At 45.2% G+C, this 21,231-nt stretch overlaps 1 protein-coding gene across 1 annotated transcript in view; it reads left to right on the forward strand.

Annotated features, from left to right (window-relative positions):
- Window positions 1-403: 403 nt before the first annotated feature.
- Window positions 404-21,231, forward strand: part of LOC148029729 (metaxin-like protein) — an 84,759-nt gene continuing 63,931 nt past the window's right edge. The window contains exon 1 of the mRNA XM_087686046.1: window positions 404-638. Within this exon, the coding sequence (XP_087542172.1) occupies window positions 443-638 (196 nt within the window). The 5' untranslated portion in view covers window positions 404-442. The remainder of the gene's footprint in view (window positions 639-21,231) is intronic.

Raw genomic sequence — 21,231 nt, forward strand, 5'->3', positions numbered from 1 at the left:
GCTTTGCTATTCTCTTGCTCCTTCCCTCCTCCTTGCATGCATGTAGAGGGATAGGGGGCCACATGGCGATGACTATTAACATGCCGTTAATGGCCTTAACTCTGAAGCTACCCACATCTCCAAACCTATGTCGCCATCTAATGTTTAAAACACTTAGGTTGAAACTCTATTGTTCCTCATTGTCTTTGTCATCTTCCTTGTTTTTTTAATTGTTGAAGATAATCGAAGCATATGTATCTTGAGGGCCATGACTACTTTTGGCAAGCCTTGGCAAATAAGTTGCCTTCTTCCTTCCAATTGTTGTTTTTCTTCGGGGTGTACTAGGCCTAATGGGTAGCCCAAGCGAATTTTACACGCATTAATTGAGAATTTAAAGCATGGGTTTAAGGGAGGTTTTAAAGGGCAAAAACTTAAATTGTAACATTGATGATGTCCGGCAGCCATGGCTGATCATGAACAGCAACATCAGCCTTCAGCCTCGGGCAGCCGCAGCGATGGCCCCGAGCTCGTGCTCGTCGCGCGGGGCGCCGCCTTCGGCCTTCCCACCGCCTGCCTCGACTGCCTGCCTGCTTACCTGTACCTGCGCATGGCCGGGGTCGACTTCTCTATCCATTACAACAATTACCTTCCTGACTCAGGTATGCAAACATATTTTCTCCGTTGTCTTGTTTCGCTCGTGACATTCAGCAAGAAAGCGTTTCCACATTTGGAGTAGACGGAAAATGATTTCTCATTCGATTTCCTTGAAAAGGATGAAGGCGTTTGTGTTTCTATGAACTGTATCAAATAGCAACGGGGTCACCTGCTTCGTCATGACAGCATTGCACTTTGTAGTTGAACTGAATGTTGGGAATGCTCAGATATGAGAGACAATCTAGAGAATTTTTTAAAATTGAGTCGTTGATGAACTAAGACAGCCAAATTTGGACAAAGAAGGATTGTTGAAGAGCAGTTGGATCTTTTTTCGCAGACAGAAATTGTCATTGGCTTGAGAATCAGGGAGGTGTGTTCATAGCTAGTGGTAGTTGTTCTTGAAAAGAAGCCTAGGGAGACTAGTGAGAAAAAGAGAGAAAACAACAGGCAAGTGCACTCACAGCCGGGAACATCTCGTGACTGATGGCACACACAAAGATATGCAACAAAACATGGTAAGATGTTGCCAAATGCATGGCCATGCCAAGTGCAGATATGCATTTGCACACCACTTGTGAAGATCAACATCCATGGCATGTTACCCAATAGTCATGTTTAAACATATGCTGCACGTTTTTTTCCTTAAGCCCCTCTTGCAGATGCAGAAATCACCTTTGTCCGATGAAGTATGCTCCATTCTTACATCTTGCTCAAGGTGCCTTGTGTCTTTCTAAATTGATCTTGTCTCAGCCTTAAACCTGAGGAACCGAAATGAACATTTAACAACTTCTTGCGTAAGCTGGCTCCTATGCCAGTTGTCCTTCAACTTATCTTGCATCTGATCAGCCTTTCTGTTTAATTTCTGTTGTTCTTTATGCTCATAGCAATAGTCCCTCATAAGAACATTGCACCCTCCCACAGCAACAAAACATGTCCTTAACTGTTTCCTCAAAGTTGACAAATCTTGTGCACCACTGAAAATCTTAAACTTCACTGCCTTGCCACCCTCATTAAAGTCCTTTGCCTTGCCCTTAGGTGCCACATTATCATATACTCATGGTTGCAAGAAAGGCACATTTTTTGTATTTGCATCATGATCAGCACCATTTGAAACACTTGGATGACAAACATTCATTTCATGAGCTGCAAACACACTAGGTTTAGCAAATGCATTACCAAACATGCCACATTGTGCCCCAAGTATCATGCCAACACTAGTATACATGGGATTTTACATTCCACTTGCCCTACCTAGATACATTGGGCCTTGCATTCTATGCATTGTTTGTTGCATACCAAAAGGATTTGTACTATACATCCCATAGGCGGTCCTTGATCAGCCATTGCATGGAAAATAGATCCAGTGCTAAAGTATCTCGGGTGTCCCACATTAGCATGCATGCCTTGTCCAAAACTCATTGGATTGGCACTACCAAGTTGGCCTTGCATTTGTGGTACTTGCCTCGCTAGCATCATTTGTTTTTGGTCATTACCAACATTGTTGCATCTTGTGGTTGAAGCGGCTTTTCATTTAGAAGGTCATGCTGTCCCAAAGCTTTAGAAGATGACTTATTGTTCTTGCCCTTGTTGCCCTTTGTAGGAGCATTCAAGAACTGCACAAATTGAGGGTTCTTTGCCAACTATGCAAAGTTGTCAATTGTTGTTCTCAATTGTGTCTTAAACTGATCACCATCTTCTTCTTCTTCTTGCTGGTCATCAACATTTTGAGGCCTTGAGGGTCCTACTTCATGGTCAAAATTCACATTCTTAGCATGCTGCCCATGCTACGTGCCCATTCCAAGATTAGGCATTACATCTTTCCTAATGCTTTGTGAACCTTAAAAGCGTGAAGTATTATCATGACTTAAACCCGTTTCACTAGAGTATGATGATATGCTTGTTGAAATGCACTATGTTGATCTCAAATTCAGTGATGTGTAATAACTCTAGCTCGTAAATAGGTGCCATGGGCCCACTTACCCAAGAGAGTCTTTGTGATCTTGGCAATGGAACCATGAAACTGTTAAGAGTGCGGTGAATGTGGAAGCATATGACTAGAATGAAGGAAAGAATTGAACATGGAGAGAGAGAGAGAGAGAGAGAGAGAGAGAGAGAGAGAGAGAGAGAGAGAGAGAGAGAGAGAGAGAGAAGGAGATAGTAAAATAGTGAAGACTGCAGAGTATGAATGTGTGAAGGTAGATATATACAACAGGCTGTTGGAGTATCACCAACTAGAGATTTCTCTCACCTACAAGAAATCTAAGTGATTGTGACCAATGGGCAGGCTTGCATAGTTTATAGGTAAATCAACTAATAGGATATGCTACTTATCTTGGTAATCTTGGAAGAACCACAATATCTTGAAGACAATTTGTAGCACTTGTTGGTAGTTATTAAATCAGAGTCCTTTGGGACTTTAAACATGCCTTCTTGGAGCTCTCCAAAAGTACGATCTTACTTAGCATAAAATGTAGCATGATCTTTGGGCCATCTTAATGCTTTCCCTAGCAATCGTCAACATCTCTTGCATATCATATAGAAAGTCAACTACAGACTGTATTTTCACACCCCTGAGTTGTGTGGCAATTTGTGGTTTTGGCTTATAACTTTACATAAGCATAGATGGGCTATAAGTAGTACCCGAATGCATAGCACTGTTATAGGCAAACTTAATCTGAGGAAGATAACACTCCCAATTAGATTGTCTAAGGGAGATATATGTATGGAACATATTTGATTTGTCTATTTGGTCCGTCCATCAATTTTAGGATGTTCCGAGGATGACATGAACAATCAAGTTTCCAGTCCTTGGAAAACTGTTTACCATAAATTGCCAGTGAACTTAGGATCCCGGTTTCACTGATTGTTTTATTGGACAAACCATATAGTCTATAAAAATGTTTGACAAAGAGACTAGCTAACTTGTGGCTTTTCACCACCTTTTTTATTGAAATAAATTGAGCCATTTTGGTCAATTGATCAACCACAACCCAGATTGCATCAGGACCTTGATTCGTACGGCTCTATCCTACTACAAAATCCATCGAAATTTTGCTCCAATTTCTATTGGGAATTTGTAAAGGATGCAGCATCCCCACCTGTTTACGTTGTTCAATGTGGATACTCACACACATAAGACTCAACCATAGTCTTGGTATGCGGCCAATAAAAGTAGCGAGTAACCAAGGCCAAAGTCCAGTGTATGCCAAGGTGTCTAGCGCATTGTGGCACTTAAATTTTTTTATTGCCAGATATCTTAATCATCAGGCACACAGACTTTGTCTAGTTTAAAAAGCAATCCATTACGAATGGAATACTTTTCTGCCATCTTTCTCTTAGTAGCCAGCTTTTAGGCTTTTAGAGGGACAAAGCTTCCCGAGCTACTAGATCCCTTTTGAACTTGTTGCCAGATCTTATCAAAGTGGAGATCATTTTGGCAATACTCTTTGAGAGAAAGATAGAAATTAGTTGAGATTTCGAAGAAGGATAAGGCGTTAACTTCAGGAATTTAACCAAGAGGATCGGCAACCATATTAGTTGTGCCCTTTCTATGTTGAATCTCGAAGTCAAACTCTTGTATAAGCTCTGTCTATCTCACTTTGTGGCCCCACAAAGATCAAACTAATCACAAAGGTACTTTAAGAAATGGTAGTCTATTCAAATAATAAACTTGGGTGCCATACAAATAATGATGCCATACTTTTAAGCACATGGATAACTACTAACAATTTCTTCTCTTGGGTGATGTAACTCATTTGGGCATTGGTGAGCTTTTGACTCTTAAATACGATAGGTTGGCCATTCTCAAAAAAGGACAGCACCTAAAGCATAATCACTCGCGTCCATATGAACCTCAATATCTCTATTTGAATCAATAATTTATAATATCGAAGCAATTGTAACTAGTTGTTTCAATGTTTGAAAACATTGATTAAGCTCACAAGTCCGAACAACCAGCGGACTAACATGCTTTTTCTTACTTTGTATGGGCACCCTTAAGCAAACGTGTCAAGGGTTCAACAATATAAGGATAGTGAACTTCTGAAAAAAATCTAATAAAACCCAAAAAAAGACTTTACTTGCCTTATGGTCCTCGAATAGGCCAATCAAGCACTACAACCATTTTGGGTTCAATCTAAATGCCATCAATCAACATGAATTGTTAGCAGATATGTTAGCTCATTTGTGAGTTTGTGCATGCCAGATTGGGGTGGCATGACTGATATTTTAGACATTTTATTGTGCATTATTTGTGGCATTTTTGGTAATCTATGCTAGTTGGCCAGCATTTAATGCTGGCTGACCAGTTGCTATTCATGGCATATTTATTGCCTATGTATTTTGTGCTCCTCCTCAAATCAATCTATTCATCACCTGGAGGTTCTAATTGGAGAGAGCAGCCAATGCCAGTGCTCGTGCAAGAAATGACTCACTGTTGTCCGTGATTGTCTCATGTCTTGATATATGGATTTCATTTCCCGAGTCTTCTTTTGAGTTCTCTTCTTTTGCAATGTTCTTCTTTTCTCTCGTCTTGTGTTCAATAGTCTATTTTAGCATATGTATGCGCTTCCATTGCTGCATCCACTGGTATCAGACTGTAGGATCTATGTTCTTGCTTATGTTTTTCTGCTAATTATAGGTGTGTTTTAGCCTTTTGACTTAGTGACCTGCTGCTTTTTGCTATCCAGCCTCTGTCTCTCATCTACTGCAGTGTGTGTTCTGTGAATAGGAATTTGCATTTTTGGCCTGTGTTAGCATTCTGCCTAGTTTTCGTTAGTTTGCTGCATTTATTGCTTAATTCAGCTTGCATTTTGGTTTTTTGACCTTGATAGTTGGCTGGGCAACTATGTGTATAGGTTTTTTTTGTTGTTTCTAGCATCTTTTGGCTGTATTTTTCATTTTTTGCAGTAGTCACCCTTGTCTCCTAATGAGATTTTGGTTTCAACTACATGTGAACTCTCATTTTATGTAGTCTTTGCTGTTGGTTTGGGTGTCTCTTCTCTCCTCCATCTTCTCTTTCTATTCTCTCTTGGTGGCTCTGTAAAGAAAAATACCCTAACACAGAAGCGTAAACAGAAAACGTACGACAAAGCACAGACTGATAAAAGAACACAGTTAGGGTTAGGGTTAGGGTAACTCAGAGACAATGAACACAGTAAATAAATGAAATGATATGACTACTAATAATACGATGCTCATGTAGCAAACACACTATGCAGTGAATGAATACTGTACTTCGAACTCCTGTATCTCAAGGATCAGGCCAGGGGTAATGAGCAGGAGAGTGTGTCGTACTCCGAACGGATCTCGAATCACAGCAAGGCAGCCTCCAAATGTTGAATACCAGCAAAGGCAGCAGTGAGAAGCTGGATCTGATGCAGACAGCAGTGAGGAGAGAGAAAGACTCAAAACGGAGCATGCAGGAGAGAGAGATTAAAAACGCAGGCAGGATAGCTTGTAGGAGAGAAAGACTGAAAACGCAAGCAGGACAGCTTGCAAGAGAGAGAAAGACTAAAAATGCAGGCAGGACAACCTGCAGGAGAGAGAAAGACTACAGCGACTGCAGACAGGAGAGAAAACTGTCAGGGCGGCAGTTGGAGCTTGCAAACGCAGCAGTTTGTTGGCATGGCAGGTTGTATGACAGCAGTTCAGAGCAATCAACGTGTGGAGGGCTGGAAACAAGCGCCAGACTGTAGGGAACAGTGATGGACAGCAAGGGCTGAGATGTTTTCCGTGACCGGGGTGTGGGCAGCAAGCTGGTAACACCTGAAACCTGCAAAAACGAGATTGTGAAAGAGTGGTGGGCTGGCTGCCAATTTATAGAAAATTAGGGTTCTAGATCCTTTCCCACTTAACTTTCTCGATCCGCTCCTCGTTTTAGGGTTTTGGCTAAAATAAGCCTAAAATAAGCAAGTTTTGGGGCTGTTTAAGTGGCTAAGTGCATTTCTTAGCACAACATGTCAGAGTGCAGCGGTGCGGAAGCGTAGGACTGAGAGAGAGAGAACGCAGAGAGAGAAGGGAGAGAAAGAGACAGTGTACACTGAAGATCTGCTGTATAAAGAATGCTGAATACAAAGATATACACGGGCGCAGTGCGCTGGACTGCGTGTCTCCACCTCGACGATGCGACCTGCTGTCCTCCTCGAAGTCTGCTGCAGTCTGCACTGTCTGCTGTCTGAAATCTGCGAACAGAGATAGAGATCTGCACGGCACCGGTCTGTAATCTGCGACAGAGAATGAATGCCAGACTGCTGAAAACGTCAGCAATAAATAGGCGAAAATCTGCCTAGAATGGGGCGCCAAAATAGGGCGCAGCCTGATAAAAATCAGCTGCAGGCAGTCGGATTGCCACGTGGCAGTCCGACTGCACAGTCCGACTGTGCAGCTGGACTGTGCAGCTGCTGCCTGCCTGAAACCAGGCTATGATCTCTGACACCCCCTCTCAGAGCCTGGACAGGGCAGAAGCCTGAGGGATCTGGAATGTTGCCGAAGTAGAGCCTGAGGAAGCGCCTTCGTAAACAAATCCGCAAGATTATCCTCCGTCTTGCAATACTCCACAGTGATGGTCTCATCCAAAAGCTTTTCTCGGATGAAGTGGTACTGGATCTCAATGTGCTTCGTCCGGGCATGAAAAACAGGATTTCTCGCCAAGGCAATGCAACTCTCATTGTCACATCGCAGCAATGTAGGACGAGTCTGGGAGCACCCAAGCTCCTCCAACAGTCTCCGAAGCCACACAACCTCGCATGTGGTGGAAGACGCGGCCCGATACTCTGCCTCAGTAGACGAAAGGGCTACCGTGGGCTGCTTCTTGCTACTCCAAGAAATAACACCTGCACCCAAAGTAAAGCAGTAACCTGTTGTAGACCGCCTGTGGTCCACGTCACCGGCCCAATCCGAGTCGCTCCAACCTGCAAGTACAAGATCTGACCCATCTGTCCCTGCGGGGTAATGAATCCCCAAATCAGACGTCCCCCTCAGATACCGAAGTATCCTCTGAGCAGCCTGCCAATGCACCGTCTTAGGTTCACTCATGAACCCTGCCAAGAGCCCAACAGCAAAACATAGATCAACCCTGGTGTTGAGAAGCCAAATCAAAGACCCTATCAACTGTCGATAGCGGGAAGCATCCGCCAAAGGAGAAGCTGAGTGGGAAGTGGCCTTCCAGTTCGGATCCATAGGAGTAGAGAGGGCCCGACAATCTTCCATCTCAAAAGACACCAAGAGCTCCTGTACATATCTCTGTTGGGAGAGAAAGATCCCCCTCTGAGACTGAAAAATCTCATGTCCTAAAAAGAAATGGAGTAGCCCCAAATCCGTCATCTCGAACGTCCGATGTAAAGCTGACTTTGTCTCCTGGACCTGCTGTGCATCATCACCTGTGACAATCAAATCATCAACATATAATACAAACAGCACACAACCTTCCCCGGAAGTGTGAACATACAGCTGCGGATCGGCCTTGGACCGCCGATATCCCAACTGAGTCTGGAGGAACGAATCAATCTTCTCGTTCCAAGCTCGCGGGGCCTGCTTGAGACCATACAGGGCCTTCTTCAACCTGTAGACTTTTCCATCGGAAGAACCAAAGCCAGGAGGCTGCTCAACGTAGATCTCCTCCTTCAAATCACCATTCAGAAAGGCCGACTTCACATCCAGCTGAAAAACAGGCCATCTCCTATGGCCAGCCAAAGCAAGAACAGCTCTAATGGTTGCCATACGAGCTGTAGGGGCAAAGGTGTCATGACAGTCAATCCCTGGGCGCTGGGCAAAACCCTTAGCAACAAGGCGATCCTTGTGCTTATCCAAAGTACCATCACTGAGATATTTGGTCTTGAAGACCCACTTGACTCCAATCACCTTCTTCTTCGGGGGGCGTGGCACAAGTGACCAAGTGCCATTCCTCGCAATAGCCTCCAACTCAGCTTCCATAGCTTTCTTCCATGGGGCGGACTGTAAAGCCTCCTTCACGGAGGTGGGCTCTCGATCCTGCATAACTCGGGACATCAAACAATAATTGGAGCACACAAGCTCCGAAGAATGCGCCTGGTGCCTCCGTGAACGCCGCGGACCATCCTGCGGTCCCCACTCCTCAGGAACCCCCTCGATCCCTGAATCAGGGAGTGTGTCACGGGCCCAGCGAGGAGGAGGCCGAACCTCCCCTCGTCGTTCTCCATCAGTAGAAGACTCTGGAATGTCCACCGGTGGTAACTCCTCAGAAGGATCCGGTGGAACAGTAGACTCTGTGTCAGAAACAGAATCATAATCAAACGGCACAGGCTCCAGTGGAACTGTAGAAGGAGGCAAACTCTCCCCTGGATCTCCAAGAACGGGATGCTCCTCACCCGTTGAAGAAGCCGGAACCTCCACAAACCGCATATCACGGCTAGTATATACATCCCGCTTGACGGGATCATACAGTCGGTAGCCTTGGGACTGGGAGCTGTAGCCAACAAATACCTGTTTGCGGGAAGCCGCTTCGAATTTGTCGCGGTGAGCTTTGGGAATGTGAACATAGGCATCACACCCAAAGACCCGAAAGTAAGAAACATCTGGCTTCGACCCAAAATACGCCTCAAATGGAGTCATCCCTTCCACGGCCGAAGTAGGAGATCGGTTAAGGATATGGACTGCAGTAGCCACAGCCTCAGCCCACAGAACCTGAGGGGTCTGTCGGTGCTCCATCATGGTGCGCGCCATCTCGATCACACTGCGGTTCTTCCGTTCGAGAATACCATTTTCTTGTGGAGTATTCGTATTGGCAAACTCCTGGTGAATTCCTCTATCTGCACAAAACCGAGCAAATTCATTAGACACAAATTCACCTCCCTTGTCGGATCGCAAGGTCTTCAACTTCCGGCCTGATCGGTTCTCCTCAAAGAGAAGCCAATCCTTGAAGTGCGAGAAAGCTTCTGATTTTAGTGCCAAAAAGTAGGCCCATGTCATCCTGCTATAGTCATCCACGATCAGCATGAAGTACGAGCTCCCACGCAGGGACTCATTCCTCATAGGGCCACATAGATCCGTAGATACTAACTCCATCGGTGAAGTAGACCGCCGCGAAGCGGTGTGGGGAATGGCATCCCTATGCTGCTTCCCCTTTATGCAGGAGACACATGGCTGCTGGCTCACCACTATATCCGGCAACCCTCGAACAAGCTGTCCCCGTGACGCCTTCCGAAGATAGTCATAGTTCAGGTGACCAAACCTAGCATGCCATAATTCAGACTGTGACTGTGAGGTAAGAAGAATAGTAGAGAGGGCAGTGGAAGACTTCAGTTTGTAAATGCCGTTCTCCTCATATCCAGATGATAGAACCTTCCTCGATTCACGATCAAGGACTCGCACTGTAGAACTGTCAAACTCCACCAGAAGACCAAGGGAGCAAATCTTATTGACTGAAAGGAGATGGTACCCCAATCCTGGTACATGCAAAACCTCTGAGGTATGGGTGCCACCTCGTCCATCCGGAATAAGCTGCATCTTACCCCGACCTGCAATAGAAACAGAAGAGCTGTCTCCAATGAGAACCTGCCCACGCGAAGGTCGCAGCTGGGCAACACCATCTGATGAAGGAGTCATGTGCCGTGAGGCACCACTATCAATAATCCACTCTCGAGATTGGGAAGCCGCCATCGCAGCATCAGAAGCATTCGGTGAAGCGTCGTCAATGACAACTAAGTGTAGAAATGCAGCGCTGATGAGGGTGCAGCCACAGCTCGAGAATCCTTGGTTTCCTTCTTCTTGGTGTCCTTCGAGTCTTTATCAGGGCAATCCTTCTTCCAATGGCCAGTCTTTCCACAAATATGGCATGTGGAGTCTTTGTCCTTGTCCTTCTCCTTGTCCTTCTTGGACTTGTTATCCCCCTTCTTCTTCTTTTGGTCCTTCCCCTTCTTCTGAGAGGCTTGACCTGTCAACGCCTCCGTCTTGGAAGCATTCTGTCCCTTTAACTGTTCCTCTTGGTCCAAGACCATAGGAACCAACTCCTCCCACCGAAGAGTAGACTCTCGCCCCGAAGCAATAAGGGCAGAGTAAAATGTACCGAATCGTGGCGGCAACTGGGACAAGAGTGTAATCGCCATGTCTTCGGAGGAGATCGGCTTCCCCACATTCTGAACCTGCATCTGTAGCTGCCTTAGCTTGTTAATGTGTTCCCTTAGCGAAGAAGACTTATTGACGGACAAAGTCCGCATCTGTACCTCCAAAGAAACCCTCTTCATCAGGGTCATCCGATTGTACATTTGATCAAGCTCCAGCCATATCTCACGAGCCACCGTCAAGTGCTCGATGTGAGCGATCACGGCTGTGGTGCATGATAGAAAGAGAAAGGATCGAATCCTGGCATTCAGTTTGTCCCAATGAGACTGGGCCCTGGCCAACTTCGCACGAGCATCGGAAGAGAGTTTGGACTCATCTCTTACCGAAGGCCGGTCAATATCTTCCTGTACCAACTCCGCCAAATCATAGGACTCCAGAATGGCCAACATCATAACGCGCCAAATGCGGTAGTTGTCGCCGTCGAGCTTCTGATCTGTAGGAAGAGCCGGTAGGACAGGCATCTTCCGGTCCATAATCGCCTGGAACTCCAGGTCCATCTCTGTAGACATCTTCACCTGCAATGCCTTCTCAAACGCAAAAGCAGCCCCCTCTGACTGAGTAGACTCAGCCTGCTAAGACTCTTCAGCGTCCCAAAGCTTCTTCACCCGCCGGAGGCGATGAAAAAGCAAAACCTGCACTTTTAGGTTGAAAACTCAAACTTTCTCCGCGTCAAACAGCAGTAAACAGCAGCAAATCCACCACCTGTACTCCTTTCCTGTGCGCCCACACTCGTTTCAGCCTTGTTCCAAGGCGCAGCCCTCCTGTCTACCCTTAAACGCAAAAAACGCAAATTTGTGTCGCGATGGAAACTCCACTTCAGGTTGATTCTGCGCTCAGTCAGCCCTCAAACACTGCTCTGATACCATGTCAGAGTGCAGCGGTGCGGAAGCGTAGGACTGAGAGAGAGAGAACGCAGAGAGAGAAGGGAGAGAAAGAGACAGTGTACACTGAAGATCTGCTGTATAAAGAATGCTGAATACAAAGATATACACGGGCGCAGTGCGCTGGACTGCGTGTCTCCACCTCGACGATGCGACCTGCTGTCCTCCTCGAAGTCTGCTGCAGTCTGCACTGTCTGCTGTCTGAAATCTGCGAACAGAGACAGAGATCTGCACGGCACCGGTCTGTAATCTGCGACAGAGAATGAATGCCAGACTGCTGAAAACGTCAGCAATAAATAGGCGAAAATCTGCCTAGAATGGGGCGCCAAAATAGGGCGCAGCCTGATAAAAATCAGCTGCAGGCAGTCGGACTGCCACGTGGCAATCCGACTGCACAGTCCGACTGTGCAGCTGGACTGTGCAGCTGCTGCCTGCCTGAAACCAGGCTATGATCTCTGACACAACACCCCCTCTCAGGCCCAAAATAGGGCGAGAAAAGTAGGCTAGCCTAAATTTTGAGTTATCCCAAGGCATCCCATCCCAAAGCAACTAGGGCATCGAACAAAAGGTGCATGTCGGCTGCCCAGTGACCTACCAAGACTACAGAGGCGATGGATATCTTACCAAGGGAGTCCAAGTGATCACCCCAGAGAGGTCAGGGCATCAGACTAAGGGTGCTCATCGGCTGCCTAAGGGCCTACCAAGGCCTACAAAGGTGGATGGAATCAACAATGGACTTGTTTGTTTGTTTGTTTTTTTTTTTGGAAAAGTGTTTTGAAAATACATAAGTAATATAGGGACAGCGGCCGATTAAGTAACAGATAGGAAAAGATAAAGAGAGTTTTAGACCCAAGTTATTCACAAAACTAGCAAGCCAATCCCTCGCACTGACGAGGATAAGTGCCTAAGGATGATAAAAGTGAGTGCATGTGCCAATCATGTGTTGAATATGTGAGAGGCAAAAAAAACGGTAGGCTTAGTAAGACAAGCAAAGCAAGCAAGCAAGCAAGGGTAGGGAAACTACCTTTAGGAGAACTACCATGTGTTATGCTACGAATATGGTGGATCCTAGAGTCGACCACTCCAAAAGACCGAAAAGGGATAAATGCGCACAGATGCATGTTGATATGAACAGAATGCCAATGCATAGGGTAATGCAAAGGGAGATGCAAGATGTCATGCTCATGCAATATGCTATGCAACGGTGCCACTGGGACAGTGCCCTCGCAGGGAAAGTGTTCACTTGTCCAAGTGCCCTTTTACAATCAGGTCATCCTGATAGTGCGGATGAAGTTACAAATGCCCATCAATCAATAAAAGAATAAGTGAATGTAATGTCTAAAAAACTGTAAGCATCATCACTGTCACGATCAAGAGTAGGAGCCGCCCCCTCTCAAACTGGAAGGGAAAGCAAGAGGGAAGTACCCTCTTCCCGTCAAGCTGAAGAAGTAGGGGAGGGTGTACCCAAGCCGATCCTGGGTAGCAGGTACTGAAGAACCGGCCGGTTGACCGCTTTGGTCAAGATATCTGCAAAATTATTTAATGAAGGCACAAACTCTAGGCGAATAGTGTCTAGCTCAACCTGCTCCGTGGAAAAGTGGAAGTGGACTCCCATATGCCGTGTCCGTGGTGTGATGATTAGATTGCCCGCAAGGGCAATGGCACTCTAGTTGTCGCAGTAGACAACTGTGGGAGAGTCACATGGAAAATGAAGCGCCGCCAGTAAACTCCTCAGATAGATGGCCTCGGTGGTGCCATCGAAGAGAGCCCGATACTCAGTCTCGGCCGTGGAAGCCACCACCATCTCTTGCTTACGGCTGGATCAAGAAATGGGAGCCATGCCCAAGGTAAAGAGGTAGCCGCCATGGGAACGTCAGGTGTGAGGATCTCCTGCCCAATCAGAGTCAGTGTACCCCTGCAAACATAAACCAGAACCATATGTCAAGCCATAAGAAAAAGTACACCGCAAATAACATAACACACGAAGACATGCAATCTAATGTGACATCCTAGGCGTTGTGAAATACTGGCTGAGTATGCTAACTGAGTAAGCTAAATCTGGCCTAGTGTGAATTAACCAAAGAAGTTTTCCTACAACAGAACGATAGGTGTGTGCATCGAAGGGCTGGCCTAGGGTATCCTTCGACAAGTTGACAGTAGGATCAAGAGGCGTGGCCACTGGCCGTGTCTAATCCGAAGTGGTAAGCTTACCTATCTTGTCATCAGGCATGTGTGTACGCATGACACCTGAAGACTCTGAAATGGGAAATAACAGGCTGAGAGCCAAAAAATGCCTCATACGGAGTCTTCTGAGGAAGAGCCGCAGTCGGGCACCGGTTGAGGATGAACACCGAAGTGTTAACAGCCTTGACCCAAAGGCGCTCAGGAAGCTCTATTGCGAAGAGCATAGAGCGTGCCATTTCCATGACTGTGCGGTTCCTATGCTCTACGACTCCATTCTGAGAGGGGGAGTTGGTAGAGGTGAGTTGGAGAGAAATGCCATGCTTTTGTAGAAACTTGGAAAACTCGTGGGAGATAAACTCACCACTGCTATCACTCCTCATGCACCCAACTCGACGACCAGTCTAGTTATGAACCATCAGCACCCGAGTAGAAAAATATGTGAAAGCATCTGACTTATGCTTGAGAAAGTACACCCACATGTATTGAGACTGATCATCCACTATCAAAAAGAAGTATAGCATGCCGTTCAAAGCAGCAGTGGATGTCGGCCCACAAAGATCAACGTGAATCAGTCTAAGAGGATCCTCAGCTCTATGTGTAGACTACTGAGGAAATGGGATACGGTGCTGCTTCCTGAGTTGACAGGCTTTACAGACATCTCGAGCTAGCTTCAGGTGTGGAAGGCCCTCAACCAGCTCACGGCGTGACAACTCATAAAGTGAGTCATAACCAAGATGCCCTAAGCGAAAATGCCAAAGACGCTCATTGTGCGTAGGCTCTCGAGATGTGGCTAAGACCTGGAAGCTATGGAACACGGAGCCTTCGGCAGTCGGCTCAGTCAGAAAGTGTCATGTGGTATAGGCCATTTGGCTGTGCCTTACCACAAGCAATCACTAAACTAGTCAGAGAGTCAAGGACCTCGACTGTGGTTGCTGTAAAGAAAACTGCTCGCTCCAACCAGCAAAGCTGCTGAATAGATAACAAGTTCACCCCAAGCTGAGGGACATGATATACATTGTCGAGCAAAGCCAGATCCGGACCCTTGTCAGTGGTAAAACTGATACAACCTTGAGCCTGAATCTTGACTGAGGAGTTGTTTCCTACATGGACCCGCCCGACCGCAGGGGGTCGGGTATGGAAAATGTCCTCTATAGGAGTCATGTGATGTGTAGCTCCACTGTCCACAATCCAAACTGGAGCTGAAGTGCTCGGCTGTGATATGTGGGCCTCTGCAGTAACCTCGTCGGGAGGCAACTCACAGATGTGGACGAGACTCGCATTTGATGTCTCTATGGAGACGATATGGGCCTTTGCAGACCAGTCAGACAAGCCCTTTGGAGTTGAGAATGTTGTCGATTGAGATGACTGTGCGGTGGTGGCAGTGTGAGTCTGACCTTTAAATTGCCCCTTGCCATCACCTTGCCTCCCCTGTTGGGGGTTGCCCGACTGAGGGCCGGGGGTCTGAGACATAGGTTTTGGTACTGTGCCTCGTGCCTTTGATTAACACTCGTCGTCAAAATGGCCAGCCTTTTGACAATGTTGACAATGATGCTAAGTCAAAATGTTGAAAGCTGAGAATGAAACTCTGGCAATAAGCCTTGCATTAGCTCGACAATAGCGGAGGCATTCCTAGCCTTCCATGAGCGGATGACCTCGTATGGAACAAATGCGGGATTGGGTTGGGGTTCCAACCCCTGCACTAGATCCCATAGGTTTTGTGAATGAAGGAAATGTCTCATCAAATTCGACCAAGTAGTAAAGTTTGACCTGTTAAAACGAGTCTTGTCATTGAATGCATTCTTGGCAAAAGATGAGCTAGAACCATGAGGTGTCGGGTGGATGGAGTAAGATGATGGTGGAAAAGATGGAGGTGAGAGTGTCTGATAAGAGTAAGGAGGGGGAAGAGGTGGGTAGGCAGAAGTAGGCTGTGAGTGTCCAATGAGTGCCGATTGATGCGGAGGCACTGGAACATGAATGCTTCCATAAGGTGCCGGTATAGGTGGAGGCACTGGGACACAGTAGCCTTGTCCAAAGTAAGGCTGGGACACAACATTATGACCAGAAGGTCCACTAGGCAATGCCATGGAGGCAACTAATCCACACTCGGGAAAGACTGAGTGGGATACCTAGGCTGCAAGGATCCTGAAAGTGTGTATGAGGTAGGTGGAACACCACGTGACCGAGGGAAGGATGAGATCCTAAAGGATGTGCATATGTTTCCATAACCCCCCGGTGTGATGTGCGCTGCGACATGAGGTGTCTGAAATGGAAATGTAAATGGTGTAAATGGAAGTGGTGAAGCAGCAGAAGAATGTAGTGGGATGGGTGGGTTTTGAAAGTGAGGTGTATGAGGTGCAGATTCTTTTTGTTCATTTTTATCATTTAAAGACTGAAAATGAAACTGTGAAGATGATGATACACCATGTAATGAAGTGAAAGGAACACCAAATTCATTTTGATTATGTGAAGTAAACGGAAAAGAAGGAAGGACAGAAGAAGAGTTACCTGGCTTTTTCTTATAATCCCCGTGATGTGTGTTAACATACAAGAATTGGTCCTCTAGAGGACCTTTTCCGTAGTCAACAGACTGGACTCTTTCTTTCACATGATCTCTACCAGTATATTGCAAAACAGACGAGGTAAAAGAAGAAGGTACAAAAGACGAATCAAAAGTGCATTGCATCGGAGAGGACGGAAGAGTCTGAAAAAATGAAACATACTCCGGATCTTACTCTCCAAGAGGGGGGCCCATCCTTGATGGAGATCTCGACGGCCTTGCAACATCATCAGACTTACGCACAACATCTGAAGAGTGAAATCCATGCATACCTTCATTTAGAAGCTTTTCTTGAAGGGTAATCCTTCGGTCGAGCTCCTCAATCTTTTTTTTCGATAGGCTATGATCAGTTTATATTCCTCAGAGGTCAACTTGCCTATCTTTTCTTCCATGTACTCAGATGTTTCTCCCACCATGTCGGAACTTTGTGGAGCAAGCTGATCGACCCACTCTTGCTCGGTTCTCGGCATACGCTGATTTGGAGACTGAATCGGTGTTGATGTGTTCGAAGTCATTTGAACCTACTGTTGTTCTTGCTTCTTGCGAAGAGCTTTCAGATCAAAGGCCTAGGTTTCTCAGAGGGTATCAGGCTCTGATACCATGTAAAGAAAAATACCCTAACACAAAAGCGTAAACAGAAACCGTACGACAAAGCACAGATTGATAAAAGAACACAGTTAGGGTTAGGGTTAGGGTAACTCAGAGACAATGAACACAGTAAATAAATGAAATGATATGACTGCTAATAATACAATGCTCATGTAGCAAACACACTATGCAGTGAATGAATACTGTACTTCGAACTCCTGTATCTCAAGGATCAGGGCAGGGATAATAAGCAGGAGAGTGTGTCGTACTCCGAACGGATCCCGAATTGCAGCAAGGCAGCCTCTAGATGTCGAACACCAGCAAAGGCAGCAGTGAGAAGCTGGATCTGATGCAGACAGCAGTGAGGAGAGAGAAAGATTAAAAACGGAGCCTGCAGGAGAGAGTAAAAATGCAGGCAGGACAGCTTACAGGAGAGAGAAAGACTAAAAACGGAGCCTGCAGGAGAGAGAAAGACTGCAGCGACTGCAGACAGGAGAGAGAAAACTGTCAGGGCGGTAGCTGGAGCTTGCAAATGCAGCAGTTTGCTGGCGTGGCAAGCTGTACGACAGCAGTGCATATGAACAGCAGTTAGTCGCCAGGCAGCAGAAATAGCAGCAATCAGCGTGTGGAGGGCTGGAAACAGGCGCCAGACTGTAGGGAATAGTGATGGACAGCAAGGGCTGAGATGTCCTCCGTGACTGGGGTGTGGGCAGCAAGCTGGTAACACCTGAAACCTGCAAAAACGAGATTGTGAAAGAGTGGAGGGCTGGCTGCCAATTTATAGAAAATTAGGGTTCTAGATCCTCTCCCACTTAACTTTCTCGATCCGCTCCTCGTTTTAGGGTTTTGGCTAAAATAAGCCTAAAATAAGCAAGTTTTGGGGTTGTTTAAGTAGCTAAGTGCATTTCTTAGCACAACAGGCTCCTCTGCGCACTTCTATTGATGATAAGTTACATGGCCTTGACTATCTAACTCGAAGTGCTGTTTTAAAACTTGTTTGTGCAGAAGTGGTTATGTCACATTGTTTGTGGAGCTATTCCATGTCCTCAATGTCCTTTTTCAATTCTAGAGATTTTGATGAGGACAATTGCGAGGAAGTTGTGCTTACATGGGATACGACTGATGCGCGTGCCTATTTTGCTCTTCTTTGATGTATTTCTAAAGAAGTTCTATTGGCAGTTACCTCCTACAAAACATCTCCAGAAGTATGGTTAAAGTTTTAGATGTTGTACGAGACACCTTTCACCATGCATGCAGTGATACTTTATGGACAATTCTAGCAGATGAAGTTCGAGTCTAAGGATACTATCTAGTCATTTTTACTCTGTGTTACACAGGTCTAGGACTAGCTTCGACACATGTAGTTTGCTCTTGCAGAGGCACACCTTGTAGGGATGGTACTCTACAAGCTCCCCCTAGAGTTTGATGAAGTGGCTAATGCTTTGAGGGTGTAGACATCTTCGGCACCTATGAGCTTTATCCATATGTTCTCCATGCTGCTTGAGCATGAGGCATCTTTGCGCCTTTAAGGCAAGCTTCTGTCTCATTATATAGGTTCTAGTGAGGCTCTTGCAGCTTTTGAGAAGGGTGATAGGAAGAAGGAAGTCAAAGGACTAGTGTTATCACTATGGTAAGAAGAGATACTTATGGAAGGATTGTAGAGAGTGAGTGGCTTCGAGGAGGAAGAAGAAGGAAAAGATGAAGAAGCAGGATTTGGACTTTTTTGCTAAGTCATCCTCTTCCTACTGCGGTTCAAATTCTCCGGCTCAGGAAGGCCAAGGTGCGGAAGGGATCCTCATCTTCAGATTGAGGGAAGGGCTTGGTTGCCCATTTCTCTACTACTTTCTAGTACAGATGATGCGGTCATCCCTCAAGACTCTTTGATGCCAAAGAGGGAGTGTGAGAAGGTGGTGAGATGGGTTAGGTACACCTCATCTATACAGGTATATTGGTGCACAAGTTCTAGAGAGGGAGACTTTGGAGGTTTGGCCAAATGCAAGAAATCCATGGTTACATATGTTCAGAGGCATTTTTGACAAGATGGTCTTGTATGCTACTGTGAGACATTGTTGACACCGTGAAGAAGTAAAATTATGAGTAGAGTCATTATCGAATAAAAATGTAACTTCTCAGCCATTTATATATCAATGACCTTTAAAAGATCATGTAGGCTAAACATAGTTTTATGAATGGAACAACCATTGTAACTACTCGCATTAACAAAATAGTCTTTTGATAAAAATTAAAAAGAAATATCTAGAACAATGTTTATTGAAGCCTTAGAAATAGACTTTGTCTTTTAATTCTAGGGGCACTCTTTATTGCCATGAAACTGTCCCGTCTAATGGTAGACAAAGCAATGTCTCTTTGAGTAATCTTTTCTAGGAGTGACCTTGTGCTTATTATCTTTCTTCCTACGCAACTTTGAAGACGGTTGATGAGGTATTGCTGGGATAGAAGATTTCTTTGACTTAAAGATAAAGTGTAACTTGATGGGAACCCCTTGCTACCAAAGTATTATCAAAATTATTTGCATATATGTAGATATCCTCTAGTGAGTGTAGTAGATTGTGGAGCATTTCATTTTGGTAGTTCAACTGAAATTCAAAAAGATATCACATGTAGAGTAGCGCTTGAGGATCGTCCAAGGCCTTTGTTTTATGCAACAAATCTTTAAACTCTTTGAGTACGCACGCAATCTTTTCTTCCCTATATCTAGCTCAAATAATTTTATAAAATTTTCAATCCGATTTATTGGTCATGAGACGTTTTCAAAAAATGGATGGAAAATCAGCCCATGTTTCTAGCTTGGGGTGTAGTCCCACCCATCAAACATATGCCTTTCTCTATAACATAATTTGTATCTGCCCTATATGTTGAGCGTTATCAAACTTATATAAATCAAAATACACCGTCCATTTGGCCAGCCATGAATCGATGTTCGTTTGATCACATTCCTTTTTATCCCCTTTAAAGGGATGAGGTTGGAATTGAAGAGGCAATGTCCTAATGGTTGCAGGCACAAACAAAAAATGGGAAGTGTGCACCTTGGCCAACTGTTGTTTCATGTCCTTGACTTGAGCTTGTAGAATTGTCACAAGTGATGAATCTCCATTAGATTTGAAGGAAGATGTTTGAGGATGTTGTGTGTGTGTGTTTGCTTGAGTTTGGGAGAAGCCGAAGAGCCATCTTGCATGTGTTAAGGTTTGGTTGGAACAGGTGCATCGGAAGGAGACACTACGAAAAGCCATGAGATGAGAGAGAGTGTATAACTTGAGAGAAAATATGAAGATTGAAAGGGTGCACGAGAATATGTGTTGATCAGAATTGAGAGAGAGAGAGACAATGTTTGTTCTTAAGGGACTTGTTTTCAACCTTTAATTTTCAGCTAATTGGTGTAATAGAGCCAATGGATGGTTATAGAGTAGAATAATAATTGGTAAGATTACATGCTTTTGACATGCATCCCCCCCAACTCAAATATTCTAGGATACATGGATTGCCATGTTCCATTTTGGAAAGATGAGAAAGAGTTATGACCAGCCACAATAGTTGCCATGAACTATACGTCTGGATCAATGGGTGATTGCCCCCTTCTCAATGGAACTGTCGAGCGATTGCCCTTCTCGGGCTCCTATCCTATCTGGCAGCCTCTCTGATACCGTCCGTTACCCTTGCCCCATGTGTCTGATGGCATCTTTCTCAGAGCCTTTCTATTTGTCTTTGCGCTTGTTTGTCTCTCTTTGTTTCCTGGACTATGCCAATATTGTGTTTACATTGCACCAGCTTTTCTCTCTCCATGATGATCTTCTCTCTTTCTTTCTCTTTATCTACAACTTCAGTCTTTCTCTCACCCTGACTGGTTTCTAGTGCTTTCTTCTCCATGATGCCTAACTTAATCTTGATAATAATGTTTGACTTAACATTAAACATATGTTAACATTATTGCAAACACTAAATGTTATGATTGCAATAACATTTAATGTTGCATTAGCATTAATGTCAATGATAACATTAACATTAAATATTAAATGGATAAAAATTAATGTCAATCAAAATTCTAATGCTTACCTGAGCTACAAGGTTTTAGCTTCCAATGATAGTTTGCCATAGCCCTAAGGGGTAGCTCTCCAAACTCCAATCATTAGAACCATTGAAAATCCTTGCACACAAGTATCACCCCAACACAAAACCCAAGTAGGAGTACTAGACAAGAAACATACCTTATCATTGTACCTACCACCGCAACATGTGTCCCTCGTGCATGCCCCTCCCATTAGCAGTGTCCCG

The sequence above is a fragment of the Lygodium microphyllum genome, chromosome 10 (genome assembly GCF_053477565.2).
Source record: "Lygodium microphyllum isolate KBCC chromosome 10, Lygodium_microphyllum_v1.1.10, whole genome shotgun sequence".
NCBI lineage: Eukaryota > Viridiplantae > Streptophyta > Polypodiopsida > Schizaeales > Lygodiaceae > Lygodium > Lygodium microphyllum.